General features: G+C 35.7%; 2 protein-coding genes across 6 annotated transcripts in view; both read left to right on the top strand.

The window, feature by feature from the left end:
- SiaT (beta-galactoside-a-2,6-sialyltransferase) overlaps positions 1-2,602 on the top strand; it is a 107,210-nt gene extending 104,608 nt beyond the window's left edge. For all 5 annotated transcript variants that reach the window (XM_017616776.1, XM_017616784.1, XM_017616792.1 and 2 more), the window contains one exon: positions 2,175-2,602. In XM_017616776.1, the coding sequence (XP_017472265.1) occupies positions 2,175-2,339 (165 nt within the window). In that variant the 3' untranslated portion in view covers positions 2,340-2,602. The remainder of the gene's footprint in view (positions 1-2,174) is intronic.
- Positions 2,603-5,916: 3,314 nt separating this feature from the next.
- Positions 5,917-8,660, top strand: LOC108363347 (uncharacterized). Its single transcript, XM_017616692.1, has 4 exons — positions 5,917-7,188; positions 7,442-7,834; positions 8,157-8,362; positions 8,435-8,660. The coding sequence occupies exons 1-4, from the start codon at positions 5,917-5,919 to the stop codon at positions 8,658-8,660; spliced, it is 2,097 nt and encodes a 698-aa protein (XP_017472181.1).
- The last annotated feature ends 16,627 nt before the right edge of the window (positions 8,661-25,287 follow it).

Here is a 25,287-nt window from a genome sequence, read left to right as displayed (position 1 = left end):
AACAAGGTATATAATTAACTGTGAAAAGGCATATGTGAAGTTCAGAATGAAAAATTTCAGAAAACCAACCAAAAAAGAATTCGTTTCACAACCATTCTGGGCACTTTACTAGAAGAATGTTTCTGCCGCACACTTTAGTAGGAAAACGGGTAAAGGGTGAACACACCAAAACTGCGACACTTTGGGAAGCTTATAACTTACCCAAAACGAATTCAATATTTTGAAATTCAAATACCATAAGTTGACCATGACCTTAGTTGAACGTAGAAGAAATTTCATTTGAATTTGATTCCTAGTTGAGTTAAAAATGGCAACCGAGCTAGAAACGAGACAAACCATTTTGCACGAGTTTATAAATGATCCGGCCTTAAGTACACGTAAAATTGCTAAAAAATTAAAGAGTGCACTATTCGACAGTTTGCAGGGTTTTAATCGGTACAAATAAGGCCTGACAGTTACGAGAAAACCAGGGAGCGGGGGTTAGCATGGTCAAAGTGATAAAAACAGTGCTCGGAAGGTCCTCAGTGCGTTTTCGCGAGATCCGAAGATTTTGTCGCGTTATGTTGCAAAATCCGTACGGAGATCGCAGTTTTTCGTACAAAAGGTAAAGCGGAAAGCTTCATTGAGATGTTCTACAGCTCAAACAGCGCCAGACCGAGGCGCAAAGTAGAATGTTACAGCGAAATCCCGCATTCGGAAGTTGTATGAATTCTAAATTAAAAAATACAACTGCATTGTTATGGACTGCGAAACCTACTGCTATAAAAATTCAAAATATATTGCAGGTCAAGATTTTTATACTGCTGCAAGTCGTCAAGATGCCCCTGAAAGTTGTAAGCTGAAAATGAAGTCCAAATTTCCAAAAACCACATGGTTTGGCAAGCTATTTGTTCCTGCGGCCGTAAGAGCAGCCCTTTTTTCCCATCCGGGACAATGAATGATCAAGTTTATCGGAATGAGTGCCTCAAAAGGCGTCTTCTAGATAAGGAGTAGGCCATCGTTCTAGGCGGACAAGGCAACATGCCACTATGCCAAGGACACATTGTCGTGGTATAATGCAAATAACATCAATTTTGTACCTCACGACTGCAGTCCACCCAATGCTCTGGGCTATTCGTCCTATTGGGGAATATTGGTCAATTGTCAAAGGAATCTTGAAGAAAACAGGTGAAAGAGTGAAAATTATTGAAGAGTGCAAAACTAAGTAGTGGTGCGCATCGCGTAATGTCGATGATGCAGTCGTGCAGAACATGATGGCGCGTGTGCGATGAAAATACCGATCACTTGCATATGGAGCAAATAATAACTAATATTTTAACATTTTAATAACATCTAAACTTCCAAGTTATATAATACAAAAAAAAATAATTTCAAAGCCTTCTAGTTTGTTTCTGGTAGTAATTTCTAAGTGTCGCAGTTTTGGTGTGTTCACCCTTTAGTCAAAGTATCCGAAAATGGAATCCGCTTTTCATGCACCTTTCTTTCAATTTCGGATCCATTTCCGGATTTTTTGCTCGTTGGGATATTAAAGACTACATATCGTCACCTGACGTAACAACATCGTAACTGAAATGGAAAAAGTCGTGACTACTCTTTTTATTTTTAACCGACTTCAAAAAAAGAAGGAGGTTATCAATTTGTCGGGGTTTTGTTTTCTGTATGTATGTTACCGCATAAATTTTAACCACGTTAACCAATTTCGATAACTCTTTTTTCATCGGAGAGGTGGTACCTCAAGGGTGGTTTGTTTAGATCCGATAATTGGATCCTGAAGAAATTAACGACAATATTAAATTTTTATATGAGAATTGAAGTCGGTTTTGTTTTTTGCTTAAAGATTACTTGTTTTCTTAAAATGATGTTGGAGTTGTAATTCGATGAAATCCATGATGGAAAACTGAATTTTTGATTAGTTACGACTTTTTGTATTTCAGCGACGATGTTTGTTACGTCTTTTTGCATTTCAGATGACGATATACACATACATATACATACATTAGATAAAAATAATCTTGACTGAGTGTTATTTTGTGACTTAGCTATTATGAAATCGTATTTTAATAAGGGCCGTTAATTTATCTAATGGATAATTTTCATATATAAATACAGTTTTTATAAAATATATTACTACGAACTTTCATTTTACTTAAATATTTTATTTCTCTTTCATGCAGATGAACTCGGCTTGCACTTTCGGCGCTTGGCATCCCTTAGCTGCTGAAAAGCTAATGGCACTCGATATGAACTTAGCAGATGACATGTCCGTTTTTCAACATGGAGTTCTGCGCATACGTCGCCCAGACAAGCTACTATGTGGATTCAATTTTCTTGGATATTGATCGTGCAATAATGTCAACATCGTAATGAGGAAATATTTCTGAGCAATAAACTTCTGAATTACGGGCTTAATAAATATTTACATATAAAAAGCGTAATATACCAACTAAACCAGCGCGCTTCGCTACACCCTACAAATTTTATACTTATCACAAATCTATTAAAATGTTTGAAATAAACATCTGAATTTATGTAATGAGGAACGAAAGCTTATTGTAATGCTCGTAAGTAAACGACATCCTTGATTTGCCTATAAAAACTAGAATTGGAAATTCTTCTTGCTATATGCTTAGCCGAGCTTCTCCTCCAATTTATGGAGTGCACCTTGATAAATGTTGCCACACATGGGCTTGTGGCGATAAACGCCAACAATCAAACTAAATTCAGTTTACAAATCAGGTTACAAATCAAACTTGCGAACTAAGTTTGTCTGTATTTATATGAAAACTCGTCAAAGTTTACGTTATAAGTTTGTATTGCATACGAAATCCGATCTGGTAGCACCATCGTCATGAAGAAGAAAATTAATGGGAGTCGAGAAGAAGAAGGTGCAAGATAGAAAAGAAGGCTTTTTCAGACAGCAGAGAGTAGACACGTATTTTTAGTAAGCAAACATTTTTTTTTAATAATTAGAGCGAATAGACATTTTTGTGGATATTTCGAGTAGTGAAATATAAATCCTGTGTTTCACTGATTACGACACCCACAATTTGGTGACCTTTCGACTTTTTGGATACGAAGCAAGATTCATTTAGTCTGCTCGCTTTTATTTGCTGCATATATAAGCTTGCAACATTTTTTTGGCGAAGCTCGCCATATACGTTTTTGTTCAAAAGAACAGTTGTAACGGAACGTGATTTTTAAAAAAGCGAATCTACACTGAGGGAAATAATGCATAGTAAAAATGAATACTTTATATTTGATTATCGTTTAAAAATGTTCGTATTTAAAAATTTTTCAAACAAAATTTATTACGCACTGTAGCAGAATTACGTCAGATTAAGTGTTTTGTTTGTATGGCAACATTATATTTGTAAGAGAAGATTTGTGTTATCTGGTCACACTGTTTGTAAGCAATCATTTTATACACAAAATGGTTTATTGACTAATGCCCTTTTTAGTGCTTTTTTTAACTAAAATTTCTGAATTTGCAAGAATCTACAAATTTAATGCACTAAAATGCAAACCATGATTAATAAAAAGATGAAATTGCAAACCCACGTTCTTGTGTTCTTGTAAAATTGTATTCGCGTTGAAAATGCTAGCACGCATATAAGTTAAGTATTTATTTCTTTATTTTCTTGATTACACAGTTCGAAAAATTTTGTCTCTTTTTGCCACCTGAGTGCATCGGTTTTTGTAGATTTTTCGGTGCTGAATCCAAAACTGGCTGCAGAATTTCTTTACCATGTCAGAATTTTGAGATATCCTAACCTCTAAGTGTAAAAACACGGTTTTTCGCAATATTTGGAGTTATATTATAAAACAACAATTATTTTCGCTCATTTCTACTTAGGGTATCATTAAGTATTACTCTTCCCCTTTAAAATTTAATTTCGTTTGTTGCGATTCGATTGTTTTTTCTCCAGATGTACCAGTTTTAACGTGCAGTACTTCATGAATGGGTATTTATCAGACAACAGCATGAGTTTACTCACTTCCATCTAAACAGTATCAACTCATTGCTGTGAACTCTATAAGGTTAGTGAGAAACACCGTACAAACAGTGAGATTCATAGTTAGTTTTGAAATCAATTTTTAGCTGCAGTGTACTCATTTGATTTCAAATATGGCAAGCGAGTGAAAAATGCTGTTATGAAAAGCAAGTCGAGCCATCGAATGACACCCAATGACCTCAAACAATTAGTAGAGAATACGACAATTTTGAAAAAAGTGGATATTGATGAAGTATTTTTTTAAATATATTAGTTTTACTAAATTATTTAGTTATGCACCTGACGTACATTTATATAATTAGTCTACAAAAGAAATGCAATGTTACCTCAGAAGACATCGGCTTTATAAGGGACTTGAAAAATAAGTTGCTTTATTATTTAAAAACAGTTGCTGTTGAAAACTAACAGATTGTGCTTTTTTTATACCCGCCAGCAAAGGAGCTCAAGAACTTTACCGAATCTGAGCAAAGGTACACAAAAGAGAAATGTTTACAAAGAACGTTAACTGAGAATTCTGACAGTACAACGGAACCACAAATTGCGGATACACCTTTGTTACCTTCAGACAACTTGAGCTGTTTTCAGGTCTTCTTAAACAACCTACCTTTGTGAGCAGAACATATAAAGCTACTGCAGAGCTGCGGCGATATGAAAATATTGAGGTATATTTTCATACGGACTTCGATATAATTAATTGGTGGGAGGTACACAAATGCAAAATGCCGCTGCTGCATAAACTCAGTCGTAGAGTAATAGCCACTCCTTCAACTAGCGCATCGTCAGAAAGAGTTTTTTCTTCTGCTGGAAATGTTATTTCTGACAAAAGATGCCACCTTTTGTCAAATGATGATGCCCTTAATCAGTTGATATTTTTGCATTATAATATGCAGTTAGGAAACCAATAAAATTAACAAAAATTGTCTTTACAAATGTTTTTTCTTTGATACTTTCATTATGCCATGCACTTGTTTTTCAAATCAAGAACTTGTTCTTTGAATCGAGCTCTTGATAGTGTGAATTACTCACTCAACCGACAATGTTTTTTCAATGATATCGCACGTTATGTTTGGAAATAAATTAGTGCGAGTGTGTGCAGATGTGAAAAGAAAGCGAGTGACTTAAAATGTAATTTGAGTGTATCCATGCAGCTCTCTGGTATTTATTTATACATGTAAATAGTGTTTATTTTTTTCCTTTTGTTTACCACAAACTGTTATGAAAAAATAGAATCCTTTGATTAAAAAAAAATTTAGTGCTTTTAGTACGGTAAAACGCTCTTTTTTCCAAGGTTTGGTGCTTTTTGAAATTCAAAAGTTGGCAACACATAGGTTTTCTATTGTTAAAGCTGTCATTCCAGCGGGAATGTCAGCCTATAAAAGCGCGATCCTCAGAGTGCTATACTTACTTTGTCGTGAGCTGCGCACTCGAGAGGTATGTACATTGTATGTTGTAGTGTAGTATTCTTTGTTACAAGTACAAGGCGACAGCGCAAAGCTGGTCACTTGGGCTATAGCAAAGATTTCAGGTAGTGTTGTTGTATGGAACAAGGCGAACAGTGCAAAACTGGTCACTTGAACTGTACTTTGTTTTGTAGATGCGGTGTTTTAGGTGAACAGCGCAAAGCTGGTCTCTAAGTGGTGAACTGCAATGCTTATAGTTGAATAATATGAACTTTTGCTATTATTTAATTATTTTTAGGTTAATTACCTACGCAAGATCCCTGACAACTTTTTCCTAATAAATTTTACAAACACAAATTATTACATTGGCGCCCAACTGCGTTGCCAAATTTTGAGTGGCAAACGATTTAACATTGTCGCGTAAAATCGTGGCCAACCTCTCGAGTGACTCTCCCACTCCGATTCGCCGAAGCGAACGTATTGCAAAAAATCATTCTAATAACATGACGACTTTAACGAATGAACAGTTTGAGAGGCTTTTGCAAGCCGTCAATAACTCCAACTCACGACCTGGCTCGTTCAGTAATTGTTCTGCTCGTTTTAGTGGCGAGCGTAGTTGCACAAAAGTAGAGGAATTCACTGCTGCAATTTCTACATTTAAGTCAGTAGAGAAAATAAACGATGCAGATGCGATTAGCGGTATGCCTATGATCCTTGAGGGTGATGCAGAAGAATGGTGGCGCGGGGTAAAATCAAAAGCCAAAACTTTTGATGATATTGTATGCATGCTACGTGAAGCATTTTCCCCTCCAAGGCCATCTTGGCGCATATATGTTGAAATTTTTGAGAATAAACAGCAAAAAAATGAGTCGACGGACACTTTTATTAGGAAGAAACCCGCACATTTCTCCCAATTAACTAATGTGCCAGCCGAAGCTGACCAAATAGACATTTTGTTTGGGTTGTTGCATGTGCAAATCCGAGATAGGGTGAACCGTCCGAAGATCTCTAATTTTGAAGAGCTGCTAAACGAAGCTCGTGAAGCCGAGCTGTTTTGGCAAGAACGCAAGCAGAATGCTGCAAATGATGGTCAGCATAGTAGTGTAAGTGCCCAAGCGCGCTGCGGGTACTGTCGTAAGAAAGGTCATAGCATGGATGTATATTTCAAAAAGAAAAACGAAGAGGCCAAAGAAGCACACGTTGCGAATATAGCACAAGCAGTAGCTCTGAAACCGAAGTTTGCTTGCTACGGATGTAATGCTCCAGGGGTGACGCGTGCCAACTGCCTTAATTGTAGACAAAAACCAACAACAACGTCTGATGTAGTCCATTTCAATTCCTTGTCCACTTCTATCGGTCGGGACATTCCGATTGCAAGTGTGCAACTTTTCGGAGTACCTGGCCAAGCGTATTTCGATTCGGGAGCTCGAACGAGTGTGGCTAGCACAAATTTGAAGCGTATCATGGACTCCAAGGGTTACGTATATGAAAATGTAAAGTGTGGTGTTACACTCGCCGACGGCAGCTCGTCGCTGCAGACTTGCCTTTCTACTCTCTGCAAAATTGTTATCGGTGGGCGATGTTTAAACATCCAATTTATTATTTTACCGAAAGCTACTGGTAACCGAACTCTGATAGGCGCTGATTTCATGGAACAAGCTGGAATTGTCATGAACATGGGCCTGCGTTACTGGTATTTTGAAACAAATCCAACTACCCATTTCGATTTTGCTGACCCGCTGCCAGTAGAGTTAAATCTTGTAGAAAGAGTCAAAGTATGTACGACACACCAAATGCGCAAACCGGAGGAGGAAGCAAGAGATCGACACATCGAAAGTGTATATGTCCGACTTTGAGTATTATGGACCGGACGTACCAAATGATTACTCTCCGCACACTATCCAAGACATATTTCGCCACGCTATCCCTCCAGAAATGGTCACACCTGAACGATGCAGAGATTCTGGTTTATTTAAAGGTGTTGTTTACAACTACAAGTCGATAGATTTGTTTTCAATCGATTTCCAGTTTATTAAGGAAACGGAAAGTACAGAGCTTAAAATACCTGAGAAGATGCAACTCGATAAAGTTTTGCAAATGCATTCGGACGTGTTTGGGACATCATGTGAGCCAACACCAAATGCGCAACACTTCATTGACACTGGAGATCATGCACCAATTTCGTTACCACCGTACCGTTTGTCTTTCCCGAAGCTGCGAGAACTCAAGGGTGAGATAATGAAGATGCTTGAGAACGATATCATTGAGGAAGCTGATTCGCCATGGTCATCACCAGTGGTGATGGTGCCTAAGAAAGACGGAGGCACGCGCGTTTGTGTCGATTATCGGAAGATAAACTCGATAACCAAGCCGGATCGTACCCGTTACCCCGTATCGACGACCTATTACACTCTGCCAAAAGTACAAAGTTTATGACGACATTAGATCTACAATGCGGATACTTCCAAATAGCGGTTGCAGAAAAAGATAGGGACAAAACGTATCTCATAACACCGTTTGGCACATATAGATTCAAGAGAATGCCTTTCGGACTTCGAAACGCCTAATAGATCGTTTCAAGACTACGGTTTCGAATGTACAAATACTTGCGTATCTTGATGATATAATTATTTGTTCGCCCTCGTTTGCAGATCATCTGAAAGATTTGCATACTGTCTTTGAGACACTGGAAAAGTTTAAACTGCGTGTAAACCTTGCTAAGTGTCGTTTTTGTTGCGCCCAGGTAAACTATCTCGGTCATGTGCTTACAACAGACGGCATCAAAGTCGATCCGGATAAAACTTCTGCAATCACTTTAAGAAAGGAGCCTCGTTATATAAAGGACTTGGTCTCTTTCGTGCAAACATGTTCCTGGTATCGCCGTTTTATAGATCACTATGCAGAAGTTGTAAAACCGCTTACAGACCTCACGAAAAAGAATGTTGAATGGCAATGGCGCGCACCACAAATATAAGCGTTTAACAAGTTAAAGCAATTGCTTGTCAACCCTCCTGTTTTAAGGCAAGTGGAAGACAATGCTCCCTTCACTATTAAAACCGATGCGAGCGCTTATGCATTAGGAGCTGCTCTACTCCAGGGGGAGAAAGAAAAGGAACACCCCATAGAGTATGCTAGTCGTTTGCTAACATCAGCTGAAAGGAATTATTCCACGACAGAACGCGAAGCTCTTGCACCAACCATTGAAATGGCTGTTGAGCATGAAAACACCAACCGGTCGCCTTGCTAGATGGGCGTTATAGATACAACCATACAATTTTCAGATAGACTACACCCCAGGGACATGCTATCGAGACCGCCGTGTGTTGCAGAGGACCACCAATCCTTCAACTGTATATGTGCTTTCTATGCAGACCTACCGCGAAGGAAATCAAGCGAACTACGAGGGGAACCACTCAAAGATGAGTACCTAGCGAAGATTGTAACTTCATTAGAGCAAAACGATGAACATATCGCCTTATGGTTCAATCGCGAATATCTCCTCAACGATGGAGTGTTGTATCGCTACTCCAACGATGATGCTGAAGAAGCACAACTTGTGATACCGACTCATGAGCGCGCAAATATCTTGAGACTTTACCACGACGAAAGTACTGCAGGCCATTATGGTGCCGAAAAAACCATAGACCATATCGGAAGACGTTATTTCTGGCCAGGAATGCGAGCCGAAATAACCAAGCACGTAAGGTCATGTATCCAATGTCAACGCTATAAAGCCACGAATTTGAAGCCGATGGGTTTACTTCAAACAACGAGTAGCAAAAAAAGGTTCGAAGTTGTAGCTGTCGACCTTTTCGGTCCCTTACCCAGAACCGATGATGGATTTCAGTGGATATTCATAATTGAAGACGTAGCCACTAGATGGGTTGAACTATTCCCTCTGAAGGAAGCAACAGCGGAAACTTGTGCAAAAACCCTTATCGATGAAGTTTTCCTCCGATGTGGCGTGCCAAGACGTCTTAAATCTGACAATGGCGTACAATTTGTCTCATCAGTCATGCAGAAAATAGCGTACAGTATGGGCATCCAACAACTGTTTACACCCGTGTATCACCCCGAAGCCAACCCCGTGGAACGCAAGAACAGAGACCTCAAAGCTCAGTTGGGAATACTTGTCCAAAATCAACATAAAACTTGGAACACTAACTTAGCCTCTATACGCTTCGCAATGAACACTACTAAATGCCAGACGACTGGTTACTCCGCAGCGTTCCTCACTTTTGGAAGAGAACTACGAACTTTTGGTGACGTAAAGCACGATGTTAGAGCAGTAACAGAAAGCGAGAACTTCATTCCTCAGATTACCACATCTAAAGAATCTGGTAGACACCTTCCGGAACGCAAAAGAAGTCGAGCAAATGATGCAAGATCGCAACAAAGCATACGTTGATAAGCGCCGAAGATGCCAAGATGATATTGAAGTAGGAGCTGAAGTCCTGGTGACCACACACGTACTGAGTCAGGCGGCTAAAGGCATCACTTCCAAATTTGTACCAAAACGTGACGGACCATATGTGGTTGTCCCAAAAATAGGCTCTTCGACCTTCGAAGTTGCGAACAAATCCGAGCCAGATGTACCACTAGGAGCTTATCACGCATCCGCTTTGACGCTATACAAAGGTAGCAGCACGAACAAAGATTCACTCCCAGTACAACCTATCCGAAAGAGAGGAAGACCCAGGAAATCCTAAATCTGTTGATGACGTTCGATGGCTCCGCTCACCAAACATCAAGGGGGAGGATGTAGCAGAATTACGTTAGATTAAGTGTTTTGTATGTATGGCAACATTATATTTGTAAGAGAAGATTTGTGTTATCTGGTCACACTGTTTGTAAATCTTGTATCATTTTATAAGCTCTTCATGTAAGCACTTCACCACATAGCTTTTCTATTGTTAAAGCTGTCATTCGAGCGGGAATGTCAGCCTATAAAAGCGCGATCCTCAGAGTGCTATACTTACTTTGTCGTGAGCTGCGCACTCGAGAGGTCTGTACATTGTATGTTGTAGTGTAGTATTCTTTGTTACAAGTACAAGGCGACAGCGCAAAGCTGGTCACTTGGGCTATAGCAAAGATTTCAGGTAGTGTTGTTGTATGGAACAAGGCGAACAGTGCAAAACTGGTCACTTGAACTGTACTTTGTTTTGTAGATGCGGTGCTTTAGGTGAACAGCGCAAAGCTGGTCTCTAAGTGGTGAGCTGCAATGCTTGNTTACTTTGTCGTGAGCTGCGCACTCGAGAGGTCTGTACATTGTATGTTGTAGTGTAGTATTCTTTGTTACAAGTACAAGGCGACAGCGCAAAGCTGGTCACTTGGGCTATAGCAAAGATTTCAGGTAGTGTTGTTGTATGGAACAAGGCGAACAGTGCAAAACTGGTCACTTGAACTGTACTTTGTTTTGTAGATGCGGTGCTTTAGGTGAACAGCGCAAAGCTGGTCTCTAAGTGGTGAACTGCAATGCTTGTAGTTGAATAATATGAACTTTTGCTATTATTTAATTATTTTTAGGTTAATTACCTACGCAAGATCCCTGACAACTTTTTCCTAATAAATTTTACAAACAAAAATTATTACAGCACGTACCCACCATGCAAAACATGAGAAATAGGCGACAATCGTCCATGGCAACAAATTGGCGACTCGCCGATTTATTGCCGTAGGGAGAAATCGGAAGCATTATTTCTTTTATGTCATTTTAGGAATATGTTTTCAAAAATTCCCAGACTGATGAACTCCGCGTCAACAGGATTCTTCAAAAACATATAATTTATGCCCAAGAAAGGGTTGAAAAATTAGGAAGCTCCATAGCGACGAAAATAGTTAATTTCGTTTACAAATTATAAGTTTGAGTTCAAAAACAAATGAAACATTGAGAAATAATAAAATTGTTGCAAGAAATTATTATTTAAATATCGCTTGTAGCAATAATAAAACGACTCATTCAGGTAATAAGAAAACGACTCGCCCAGGCGAGTTGCCTGTGGCGGACGTTTTAGAGCGACTGGTAATAAGAAATCGATACGATGGCGATATTGCCGGCAATAAATTTGTTGCTTAGGGCGACAAGTTTTCTTATGTCCGGCAACAAAAATTGTCTGGTGGGTATTTAACTATTCACATCCACGATTGAGAGAATACAAAGGTTGCGCCGATCTCGGACCGCTATTCCTCTCTTAACGAAATTGACAGAATCGTGGTTTGCATGACGTCACACTGGTGCAACTTGTGCGCCGATCTCGGACCGCTATTCCTCTCTTAACGAATTTGACAGAATCGTGGTTTGCATGACGTCACACTGGTGCAACTTGTTTACGTTTTCCTTGCAACATTTTTTCTTCTTCTTCCATTCTTGCTCACGTTTTGGCATTTCTCTCTCGCAATTGCACCAGTGGGACGTCACACAAAAGTTATTCTCAAAAATCCTCTCTGATCGGCGCAATCTTGTATTCTATCATTCTTGGTTCACATCTGAGTATGTATATGTGAGTGTACATACGCACCCAAGCATGCAGAGCGCCGCTCTGGGAGCGTGACAACATACACACATACATACATAGTACAAATCGCATGCTGTAGTGTTCAGAGAACGTTTAAAACAGAGAAGCAGCAATTACGAATAGCCGTGTGAATTGTCAAACACTACCAAAATCGCTCTGGAAGCTCACCACTCGAATCGAAAATTGAGAGCGGAAAATTAACAGATCTGAGCGGCAAGTTAACAGAGCTGAGCGGAGATACAATTTTGTTAATTTGTATCAATGTTAAGTATTTTGGTTTGGATTTTCTTTTTCGCGGCATTGATTTAATAAAAAAAAGATTAAAATTCTTGGTTAAATTAATGAAAATTAATTTACTAAAACATATGCCAGGGAATGCTTTAACTCCAAAACGTAGAATTGTTATCTAATAAATATGTGAAAGCTATGCAAATATGCAAACTCATTGGTGATTTGCCGTCGGCATTTGGGTCGCAAAAATGGTTTTTTTTTAACGATTCTTATTGTAGTTGCTGCGCTATTTTCAATGCAACAAACCCCAGTTTTCTAGGTGCCTTAGTTTTTTCCCAAACTCACTTTAAAGGTGGACACATTGACAAAAACGTACAAAAGCAGCAATTGCACTTGTTAGCAAAGTGGTTTTTCTCGAAAAGTTATGTTTGAGTTTTATGAACAGTTATTTCGAGAAAATATGCCATATGCATATAACCTAAGCAAATACTTTTTCTTAAAATCTCAGACCTTTTACTCGATTTGTTCAAATAAATTTAAGTGAAAGTTATGAAATTTTAAGTAAAAGCAATTGCTTAGTTTTTATGCATACGGACCAATGTGTTGAATGATGATTTTTCACTGGAATACTCGTATTACATGTAAATAATGGGGCTTATTCATGGTCAAAATAAAGTTGACACTAAAGTTAGTTACAGCTTTTTCACATCATTTTCAGTGGAATAGGTATCTGTGAAAAAGCTGCAACTAACTTCCTATTAGGCATTTTAGTACACACAGATGCGATCAACTAATTAGCAACGAAATTCAAAATGATATTGTTTGCAAATTATGTTTATTTATTTGTTTTTAATAATTTCCTTTAAAACATTATTCAATCTATAACAGAAACCACAATAATAAAAGTTTAAAAGCTTGCACAAATTGCATAAAAATTAATCAAACTTCAAAAAAAATTGTTATCAAGATTTCAATTTTTTTATTTTGAAATTTAGAAAATTTTCGGGTATGCAGCTTTGCAGCCCATTCAATGAAGTACACTAAAGTGCAAGTTTCTAGTCATTAAAAATTACCGTTGAATTTTTAGAATTTTTTTTGTGGAGGGTGTTCGCATTTTCTTCCATATAACACATAATCACAATTTTTTTTGTATGAAAAAAAAAAACAGCAACACCCCCACAAAAAAAAAAATCTATAAAATCAATGGTAATTTTTAACAACTTGAAACTTGCACTTTCTTATACTATAATTGAATGGACTACAATACTGCATACCCGAAATTTTTTTAAATATGTATTCTAATTAAAAATTTGGATGACCATTTCTTGAAGTTTGATTCGGTTTTTTGCAATTTGTGCAAGCTTTTAAACTTGTATTATTGTGGTTCTTGTTACAGATTGAATTATATTTTAAATTAAAATCATTAAAAATAAATAAACATAATTTGCAAACAATATCATATTGAATTTCGTTGCTAATTAGTTGATCGCATCTGAATGTATATATGTATGTACATACTTACATATGTACACATGTACCCAATACACATACTCCAAAATCATTTATTGATAACGTTCTTGCACATGCACATAATATTACATATATGTATGTACATACATACTAACTTTCTTCTTATTTGGGGCTGACAAACTTTAACTTAAGAGTCGACTTTATTTCGTCTACTAATATGCCCCAATAGTTTTGGAGTCAAATGAAAATGCATTTTCTACGCATACGTATGTACATGCTCCATTAATTGATAACGTTTTTGCATGCATATATATGTATGTACATATTACTGCCAAAAAAACTACAAACATGCATATAAATGTACATATGTACAAATCACGGCAGCATACATATATATATATATGTGCACATAATTACACGTATACTCTAATACAACAATAACTATTTCATTCATAAACGCATGCGCATATTTCTCAAGGCCAAGTAAATTCATTCATAAAAACAACCGCCAGCACATCTCCCCGCAAATTCATCACCAACAAGCGCAACTTTGTCAATCCGACACAAAAATTCTAAAATCTTAAAATGAAGAATCTCGGCCAGCCAAGTGAAAATTGGCAATTATTTCTCTATATCCAGTAAAATAAGTTATCTCGAATCTTGGCAATTTTTGGTAATTTTTGACAAAACACTCTATTTCTCTGTTCCATACCAATATTTCAATCATTAACTAGTATTTTAAAGTGTCATTTTAATAAACATTAAATAAAAGTGTATGTTTTCTGCAGCAAAATACATTAATTTTTTTTTAATAAAATCAAAACTTGTAAAATCACAAACATATGTGGTTTTATCGGAAGTTCACAGATGTAACGTGGCAACTTAGCTCGTTTTCATATTTTTCGGTCCGAAATTGTAAAATTTTTGTCCATGCCGCGCCACAATTTTTGTACAGGTGGGTCAATGTGCCTTGAACAAAATTTATATATATACAAAAAAAATATTTTATTTATTTTTTAATATTAAAAATTTCTATACTTCCAAGCGTTTATAAAAATATATTTACATATATGCACGAACGATTTTTAATATTTTTCATCCCTAAGCAAATCTTCAGTACCATAAAAGATTCAAACACATCATAGTACAAGCAATGCCATGTTCAACCTAGTGCTACTCCACTGTACATGTGTATATGAATGTATGCATGTATGCGTGTAAAAAATGTCAATTCCAGTTGGTCTTTAACCCATTTAGGGGACATAGTTTTTTTGGTTTCAGCTGGTTGCAACTGTTAATGAAGCACAATTTTTATGTTTAATCTTTATGAAAGTTACATGTATCGTCGAGAACATGGTTACATGCAGAATTTTAAATTAATTAATATTATTCACCATACAAAATGTACGAGTATTGCTTTATTAAATGCAAACTTATGCGAAAATCTAAATATTTCGCAAACATGGGGTTAATGGTTTCGCGCACGTGCCAATCTGGTGCCGATTCGCAGAAATTGAATAATTTGTGTGTTGATGGGAGCGGCGAGGGGAAGACGAAAGCCGACCAATCGCACATTTGTATGTACATATATATGTTACATACATACATTACATATCTACATATTTACAAAGGCATGTGTATATATGTACGTACAAATTTATGCGTTTGGCTTTTTGCATGAATAGAAAATTTGATTGCAGAAATAATTTTAATGAAATTAATTTTACAAAAACATTTGTACTATATAATATTAAGTTTGTTAGTTAATATCGGTATTTTGATAACAAGCCATAATTTGTTAGACACACACACGTACATACACGGGCAATCAAAAGTGATTGCATGGTTCTTTTTTGTATAATATTTACAATGTTTTTCAAGTAAAAATTTTTTTGTTATATTTTTATAAAAATATGGTTCATGCTTTAATCGAAACATAAGTCAAACTTTAAAAATTTATACAGAACGTAGAAAAATTCAACAAATTTTCATCTAAATTTTCTACTTTTGGGTACGTAGATAGATGGTTATATATGTATGTAATTCTAGTGAAACAAGTGAAAGTTTTAAGCGGATAAAAAATCGCGTTAATTTTTAATGAATTTTTTTCCGACGGTTTTGCGGTTTTATGCATATAACAGGTGTAATTTATAAAATATAGTGTTTATTTTTTTATTTTGTTTGCAAACGGTCTTGCGCATTTTATTCTACAAGAAGTTCGCTTTTATGTATATGGTAAAAAGTACAAGCCGTCCGCAATAAAAAATCATTAAAAATCTACGCGATTTTTTAGCCGCTTAAGACTTGCACTTGCTTTTCTACCGATCTATCATTCTAAAAACTCAGATTAAAAAGTTCAAAATTTAGACGAAAATTTGTTGAATTTTTCTAAGTTTTGTATAAAGTTTGACTTATGTGGTTTTGATTAAAGCATTAACCATATACAAAAAAATAACGAAACAATTTTAACCGCGCGCAGCATTTGTTTATTTGCATATGTGCATACATATAAATGCATCTACATAGGTATGTATATGTATGTATTTACAAACATTTTTATGCGCTTGCCTTTTAGCGTGTTTAAAATTTTTTCAATGCAGAATTTACTAATTGTTGACGAAAATATGGTTTACAAAATTTTCGCAAATTTATATTAATTAACTGGAATTTTTATGAAAATAACGTTTTCCCAAAATTTATTCAGAAATTTTTTGTAACAATTAAAAAAGGTTTTCGATTTAATTCAATGAAAGGGGCATTAAAATAACTATCAAAAGTCATTTTTGTTGATAGATATAAACGTGCACAAAAATAACATTTCACAATTGCTTATTTATTCGAATTCTGTTATTTTGTGCCGCTCTGCGCTCACGCTGTTAAAAAATGGTGAGCTTCTAGAGCTATTGATGTTAAAAATTTAACGTGGTGAGCTTCTAGCCGATTTCTGATCTATTACAAAATACCACCGAGTAGCGTGTTGCTGCTTCTCTGTTTTAAACGTTCTCTGTAGTGTTGATGGATATTCAACATTTGAAAGCAAAGTGATATGCCTGGATGTAGCTGAGTGCGCAAAGATGCTGCCACAAGTTGTTGATATCCGGAGATGGTCGTGTTCGAATTCCACTGCAGGCAACATGCAAATCAAATTTTTCTTTTTTTAGTTTTTGTCTTGATTAGTCACTTCACGGATGCTTTTTCAGTACGAACGCGGTCATTTTAATATGCGCGTAATTGATTTGAATATTTATTCAATATACAGTACTTTCGTTGATGTTTATAGTAAGATCAATTACGTTTCTATTTGATTTTAATATTTTTTCCCTCAGTGTACGCGGACGAGAAATATAGTCGTAAGTCTAACGCTGGTGTTTTTTGAAAAACACTTATCAACTTTCAACAAGTTAGCGAAAAAAGTCGTTCATCGGACCAAGTCCGTTTGAGCGTTCTTCATTTGAATATAAAAGCGGACGAAAAAAGTAGCACGTCTCGCGATAATTCACCCACCACGAATATGCCAAATCAGACAGGTGTGGTGGCAGTAGGCGATGTTTGTAGAATTGGTATTAAGCCGCCAGTTTTTTGTAAGCGAGATTCCGACCTGAATTTCATACAAATGGATTCGCAATTCCGAAATGCTAATATTACACAAGATTAAACTAAATATGATTACATTGTTGGTTACCTCGACAGTGCCACACTGTGCAACGTAAACAAGACGCGCAGTAAGCAACAAGTACGAGGCAATCAAAACACGATTAATCAGAGATTTTACCGATTCCGAGTAAAATAAGTTTAGCCGGCTGATCTAGGAGTGCGAGCTGGGGGATCAAAAGTCTTCTCAATTGCTCCGGCAAATGAATGATTTATCTGGAACTGCTTTGAACGACGATGCCATTAAAGCTTTTTGGCTCGAGCGATTGCCAAACAGTGTGCGTGCAGTCGTGCCAATTGCTGAAGGGGATTTGAATCGTTGTGCGCAACAAGCGGACAAGATGATGAAAATGGAAAATTTTTAATCAGTTTCATTGGTCCAAAGTCGACCGCAGTCAATATTACGACGATTTTACTGCATTGAAACAAACAATACAAGCTTTGCAAAAAGAGTTAACCAACCAACCAACCAACGTGGATGTGCACAAACGCCATCTCGTAATCAGCAGCGCAACCGAACACGGTCAAAGAATCAAGCAGACAAGTATCCGCAGTGTTATTATCACCACTGATTAGGAGCAGACGCCAAGAAGTGTGCCGAGCCAGGTTCTTTTGTGAAGTCGGGAACACTAGAAACCGCTTCACCTCCGACGCACAGTGGGGTAATTGATGTCGATATTGCGTATTAATTCAAAAAATGAATTTCAAATGAAAGTAGATAAAATTCTACATCACCATGTAATCAAATATTTTCCCAAAAATTTACCGTATTCTTGCAATACACTCCAAATTCGTCACATTTCCTTTGTGTGTGCACAAAGTGAAAAACGTGATTTAATATTTCAAATTTCCAAGCTATATCTGAGTTTTCTTTAAAGATATATCATAACCGGCAATGGAACCTTATTGTCCAGGTATTAAGGCAATACAAAGTGATTTTAGTTTTCTTTTACTATGGTTGTAAGTTTTTTATTTTATTTTATTTTTTATCGTAAGCGTAAAAATAAGAGGTTTTTGGCATATAGTTGAGAAGTAGGTGCGATCAAGCAAAAGTGTAGTCACTTACATATGGGTATTTCCATACGTCGCATACGTGACAGTCGTACGTTTCAATGTGATACAAAAAAGGAATATCATTTGTTTTCTTTAACTTTTTTGGGCCATTGTATAGCACATAATTAGCTAATTAATTTAATGGCGTCACGTGACGTAAACTTCCATCGTTATATTTTTGTTAATATCGCTTTTAAATGATTTTTTAACGCAAATAAAACATGTATTTTATGTCGAAAATACTTTATATTTTGACTTCAGCGCCAATTTATCAGGGTCAATTTATTGAAAATCTATGATTGATTATGTTTCAACTACATACGCCAAATTCGAACCAAATCGGATGATAAATACGGTTTTTCGAAATATCTCGACCTTGGCGCCACCTAGGTAGACCATTTTACGCAAACATGATTCTACTTGCATAACCAGTATATATTTTAAAAAGCAGACAAATCGGCCCGTAAGCACGTTAGATATAAGACTTTTATTTTTTTTTGTGGTGGACCTTCCGATGGAAACACCCATATACCTTGTATGTTATAGTGTCATTTTGTAAAAAAAAAGTTGCGGCATGTTTGCGCACTTTTTCAGTACATCGATTTATATAATATAACATCGTTGGTGAAATAAACATGAAATTCTGGATGAAGAACAACACCAAATATAGCAAATGAAAACTAAGTACAAAACATACAAGAAAGTAATATTGTTATTGTACACGTTCGTTGTTTGCTCAATTACTGTTTTTTTTGTATACCCTACATACGGCGTAACCATTAGATACATACGTATATATATACTGTTTTGTTTCAAAGCCGAAACTTTTAGTACTTGCATGTATCAAAAAAAGTATATGTATACATCAGGGTTGTTGCGAATATTCGCATTAGCATTCGCAACCGCGGAGCTTCCGCATTAATTTTAACATTCGCATTCGCTTTCGCATTCGCAATAATCAATGCGGAGCTTTTGCGAATGCGAATGTTGTGCACCGATAAAACGTATATAGGGCAAAAAAAATTACACATTGTAGTCAATATTTTTGCCTGTGGTCGTGGGAGTATTTGTGTAACAAAACTGGTCAAATGTCATATTTATCAACTTTGATAAAAATGTCTTTAAACATATTATTTCTTAAGCTATATAACCGAGCTATCAATGGGCAGTCATACAAGTTCCAACTTCTACTTTACCGTACGTCAAAGAGAACATAGTCCTTTTGACAATATTTTTTTTTTCTCTCCTTTAAATGCCTGCATTGGTTTCTTTCTTTATTATATTTTTTTGGACCTATCTTAAAAAAAAAAACTACTATTTAGACACAAAAGAAGAAAGTGTGCACTGTAATTCTTAACCAAATTTTCGGGATATGCTTTTGATCATATATGTAATACTTCTATATTGGCAGTAAGCTAACTTCTCAATGTGTAAGCATTCCGAAATCAAAGCGAGACAGTCTAGTACCGTTTTTGCCAATGTATTGTGTACTTGAGTGCCGTTTTTGTATATGGGTGTTTCCATGAAAATGTCAACCAGGACTGAATAAATAAAAACAACTGAAAAGGGTTTTTAAGACGAATTAATAAGAGTAAAATACTCGAATTTATATATTATAGAAGTATTTCAGCTTATTGCAATTTTAAAACTCAAAAATTGAAGAGTAAAACTGAGTGTCTCTTCGACTCAGTTTTCTCTAATGAAATGAACTATTTTCTCTTTCCTATTAACTAAATTAAGAGATTTGAAACATTACAATTACATCTTAAAATCAAATTTGCAATAACAACTAACTATAAAAATGAGAAAAAGGAGAAGTTAGAGCTCGGTTAACGGTAATTTTTTAATTTGCTTCTGATAGTATTCTAATGTCGCGTACGTTATGCAAAAACGTTGTTTGTCTAAATCATTTGTATATTGGTAGTCGCAGGTAGGGACACGATATCGAACCGAAAGTATCGATATGGTACTCATTTAAAGTATCGCTTTAAAAATATCGGGTACCCATTAAAATCGGAATAACAAGACTCGATATTCCAAATATCGGTACCAAAATCCAAAAAATTTATCTGAATATAGGTTTCGCATATAGGCCGCTGGGGTGTAGTGGTTAGAAGTGCGCAACCCTCGAAAATGAAAAACAGCTTCCCATAAAATACAATCGCCGAATCGCCGTTCATAGTCGACATAAAACTGTAGGCACCCCCTTTGTGCCACAACATTAAGCCCCCCCGACAAATCGGAGGAGAAGTGCGGCCAAACACTAACATATTGTGTAAGCGCCGGACTTTATTATTATTATAACACGTAGAGATTGAGGTGTTGACTTAAACATTAATTACCGTTTAAAAATGTTCGTATTTAAATCAAGTGAAAAATCTTAACCAAATGGATTTTCCATTATACATACACTACGTACATATAATGGAAATATTCAATTCAAATACTCCCGTACTAAAATGAAGCATTTTTCACTACACGGATGGCGTTTTGCACGTCTCGGATGCTTTTTCATATGTAATTAAGAAGGTATATGTATACAAAGCATGCACAGCGGTGACAACACATACACACATACATGGTATGACATAATGCACTAATCGCGCGCTGTGATGTTGATTCAAACTCAACATTTGAAAACACCTTTACATGTATGGCTGTAGCTGAGTGTGCAAAGACGCTTGATACAATTAATTGCGGCCAAGAGGGTCCGGGTTCAATTCCCATCAGACGGAACATAAAATAAATTTTTTTTCTTCTTAATTACGAAAAAGCATCTGTGCACTTCACAACCACATATTTTATAACGTATATACTCAAATTTAAAACGAGTTGGGTTCGTGCTCTTTCATATGCGTATTTTTTCAATTTAGCACGTTTTTTTTTAATTCTAAAATTTTTTCCCTCAGTGTTGGAATGTGTGTTTATGACATTCGATACGATACTAGGGTTCTGATACTCGATTCCAAAAAATATCGTTTTAAAACTATCGAGTAGAAAATATCGGTATCGAATGCCAAAAGTATCGATATGGTATCGTATCGTATCGAAATTCGTGTCCCTAGTCGCAGGTAATGCAGATTACAATTCTTAAGCGAGAATTCTTCCAGTTAGAGATATACAGTAAAATTTTCTTTCCCACCGAAGTAAAACAAATTTTATTACCCTTTAAAGTTTGTCGCATACGTTATTGTAAGTACGAAAGTTTCAATCAAATACATCAAAACCAATGTTAATTGCAAATTTTNTTTCAAATTTTCCATTTAAATTATTTAGAATAGTTGTAAAACAATGAAACTGTGGCGAGAAGAGTTCTCAATAAATACATTTTATTACTTACGAGAAAAATTGTCGCGTACGTTATTGTTTTTTTTTTTAATATAAAACTAGCCAGAGATAATTTCTCTCAAAATATGAAAGGATTGTAAAGGTACATTATTTAGCTTAGTTTAAGAACATTTAAAGAAAAGAAAAACTCCCATGATTCTCAGACTTTCGCATATATGCGTGTTTCCATGAAAATGTAAACCGAAAATGCAAGCAAATGAATTAAAACGGCTTTATAACTTTAAATTTCGTATTCAGATGGCGGAAAAAGGTTTTGAAAACGCGAAACGGTGGAAAGAAGAACTGAAAAAATTTAATTTAGTATGTGTTATTAGTAAAAATATTGTATGGGGGAACAATCTGTCGCGTACGTTATGTCGCGTACGTTATTATAATTTTTTTTAATAAAAACTAACCAGAGATAATTTCTATCAAAAAATGGAAGGATTGTAAAGGTACATTATTTAGCTTAGTTCAGGAATTTTTAAAGAAAAGAAAAACTCTCATGATTCGCATCATGATCACCTGGTTTTGAACGAATATTTTCCACACCAAAGTTTCGAGGCTGCTTATTTTTTTCTCAAACATAGTACCCTTTGGTTGCAACATAATCTTTTTTTTTTCAGTAACTTCTATTTTTGATAGATTTACGTTACTCTATAAGCGTACGAATGTCGCGTACCGGTTTATGGAAACACCCATATGTGTTGTGTACATGTTTTTTTATAAACGTATGTGTTCCTTTTCTTTCGTACGTGTTTATTGATATATCTGTACTGTAGTGTTTTCGGACGGTACTAGCTCTTACTGCCAATATAGGAGTATTACATATATGCTTTTGATGATACATATATTTGTTTCAATAATTCAAATGGGGCTCTTTGGGGAATTTATTTTCAGCAAAAATTTAAAGAACAGTAATTTTGTTTACTTGTAGGGCAATATTTTTTTCGTTATATACATTGGATCCTTGGCTAAAAACTTTTGTGGTAAAAGTGTTCCTTCTTTGCTATTTAAAGTCAAAGAGTAAGCTCCTTCAATTGGGATTTCCAGCAGAAATGATAAACGTAAAAAGAAACGATGCTCAAATAATTAAAAAATTATAGGTCCGACCTTTAATAAGATAAGAATTACATAATTATCTGAGATTCGAATGCTTACAAAAAAAACCGGGTGCTTTTTAAAAAAATAACAATATTTTGGCCCTATTCGGCTGACAGCCACGACCTTGAAAACAGAATTTTGTTCAAAATTTTTAATCCTGGAAAATAATATTTTATTTTTCATATCCACCTATTTAGTTCGCTATAAACACAAAGTGTTCAAACCAGTCGCAGAAGAAAGTATTAAAAATTAATTACAAAAAATAAAATCGAAAAACGCTGATGAAGTTACAGATTCCCCAATTTCTGAAACAGCCAAAGGAATGAGAATGAAGAATTCTTTTTAAAAAGCTTTAGAAAATCCTGACATCTGGTTTGGCTTATACGCGCTGTTTAAACAACGATCTCGCCATTATGCTAGATTCTAATTGTTTCTTAAAATGTGAGCTGTTAGATATTCGCATCCGCATTCGCATCCGCGGATGTCTAAAATTCCACATTCGCAACATCCCTGGTATACATTTATGTACATAAATACCTGCTCAGACTTAAAAAATAAATATTGGGTTTATTAAATTTTACAATAATAGCTTGGAATGACGTAATTTACTTATCCAGTGGTTAATAGGGTATATGTAAAACCATAAAGAATGGTACATATTGCATATATTTAAAAATGAAGTCATTTATTTCAACCAGCTATAGTTTAGTGGAGATTTTGAAGTGATAATGAACTTAAATTAACTAAATGATGCTTGTAGGTTTGCTTGATAAGTCACAGCGTAAATAAAATGAATTAAATTGCGGGCATCCTGCAAGGTGTTTTGTTAATTAATAAATGGACTTTTACATCCCTACAAATTATCTCATATTGGTGAACATACGAAATCGCATTATGCGTGCATCAAGCATGGACTTTCAATGTAAATACGTATACATACAAATTAAAAGCGAGAATTTTCATTACGACGATTATAGTTCAAAACATTTGAATTCATTAACTGCCCGTCTCCACAGGATAAAGTCTTGATACATATGTCAGAATATAATTTGCCAATGGAGACCGCTCATTGCTCTTCGAGACCAATATATATCAGAGCTTACATCTTGCCATCTATTGCCGGCAATTTGGTAGTTTGACAGATACATTTTCATTTGCACGAAGACTTCGTGGCTGCAACATCATTATTATTTTAATATAAAAGCAAAAATTGAGCTATTTCCTGTTAAAATATTTGTAATTATGTATTTGGATGTAAAATAGACTATTTTCTAAATTTTTTAAGCGATTAAATCCGGCAAAAATATGTTTTCGAAGCTATCTTACAAATGCTTATATCAAGATATAAAAAGCCCACACAAATATTGCCACTGATATAAATTATATCTAGCGACCAAAATGACAGCTGGGCAGCAATAAATTTTATCCTGTGGAGACGGCCAGTAAAGGATACATTTAGTTTTCTACTGTAAAAAATGATGCTCACTGCAATGCTGATGATAAACCACGATTTTTGTTTGTCCGTTCACTGTATATATAAATAACGATGATGGTTTACCAACGCGAGAGCGAGTGCCTGCAAAAATCTACGGGCAAAGTGGTTAGTCCGGTTGCAATATTTACAGCGATTTTCACGTTTCCAATGTCCATTAATTGCTTCGAAAACACATTAGCGGTTTGATCGTTTTGCAACTGAATGCGTATGTTTAACGTTAGCTTTAGCGTTTTGGTATACTGCCACAAATCAGAAGATTTTAGACACGCGTTAATTTCATCAGTAGCCGTTGCTCTTGGGATGACGGGAACTGTCTGCCGAAAATCATCGGCCAGCAGCACTAATGCACCACCAAAGAGATTGTCATTTCCTCGGAGATCTTTTGATGTTCGGTTAAAGGCTTCCAACGACTTTTTATGCGCCATCGTGCATTCATCCCAAAGGATTATTTTGCATTGCTGTAGAACTTTTGCCACCCCACAGGTCTTGGAAATGTTGCAGGTTGGGTTTTCATGCATTTGCATATTCAGTGGGAGCTTTAGAGCAGAGTGTGCAGTTCGTCCGCCATCCAACAACGTAGCAACGATTCCCGATGATGAAAGTGCCAAGGCAATCTAACCTTGAGATCTTATTTTTTCCAAAATAAGAGATATCACGAAGGTTTTTCCTGTACCGCCAGGTGCATCTGTAAAATATATGGGTCGTTCTTAAAAAACATGACCAATTGGTGTCCCCAGACTTTACTATTTTATATTTTGTTTCTTCAAAAAGAAAATAGAAAAATATCTGCATTTTTATAAATTATTATCGATTCTACGTAACTATATTATAAAAAAAAAAATAATTAATTATCTGAAAATAACTTAAAAAATATTTTCAATGTCAAAGGTTTAGCAAAAACCTGTGTCCCGAGCCAATTTATAAAAATTTAATAGTTATTTTCAGTTGAAATAAAATTGAAAAAAAATAATATTTACAATTTTTGTTATTCAGTTTGTGTATATTAATACCATATATAGAAAAGAATG

The sequence above is a fragment of the Rhagoletis zephyria genome, unplaced genomic scaffold (assembly GCF_001687245.7).
Source record: "Rhagoletis zephyria isolate East Lansing unplaced genomic scaffold, Rhagoletis_zephyria_1.1 Rzeph_scaffold_00027, whole genome shotgun sequence".
Classification (NCBI taxonomy): Eukaryota; Metazoa; Arthropoda; class Insecta; order Diptera; family Tephritidae; genus Rhagoletis; species Rhagoletis zephyria.
This window is presented reverse-complemented; position numbering and strand designations above follow the sequence as displayed.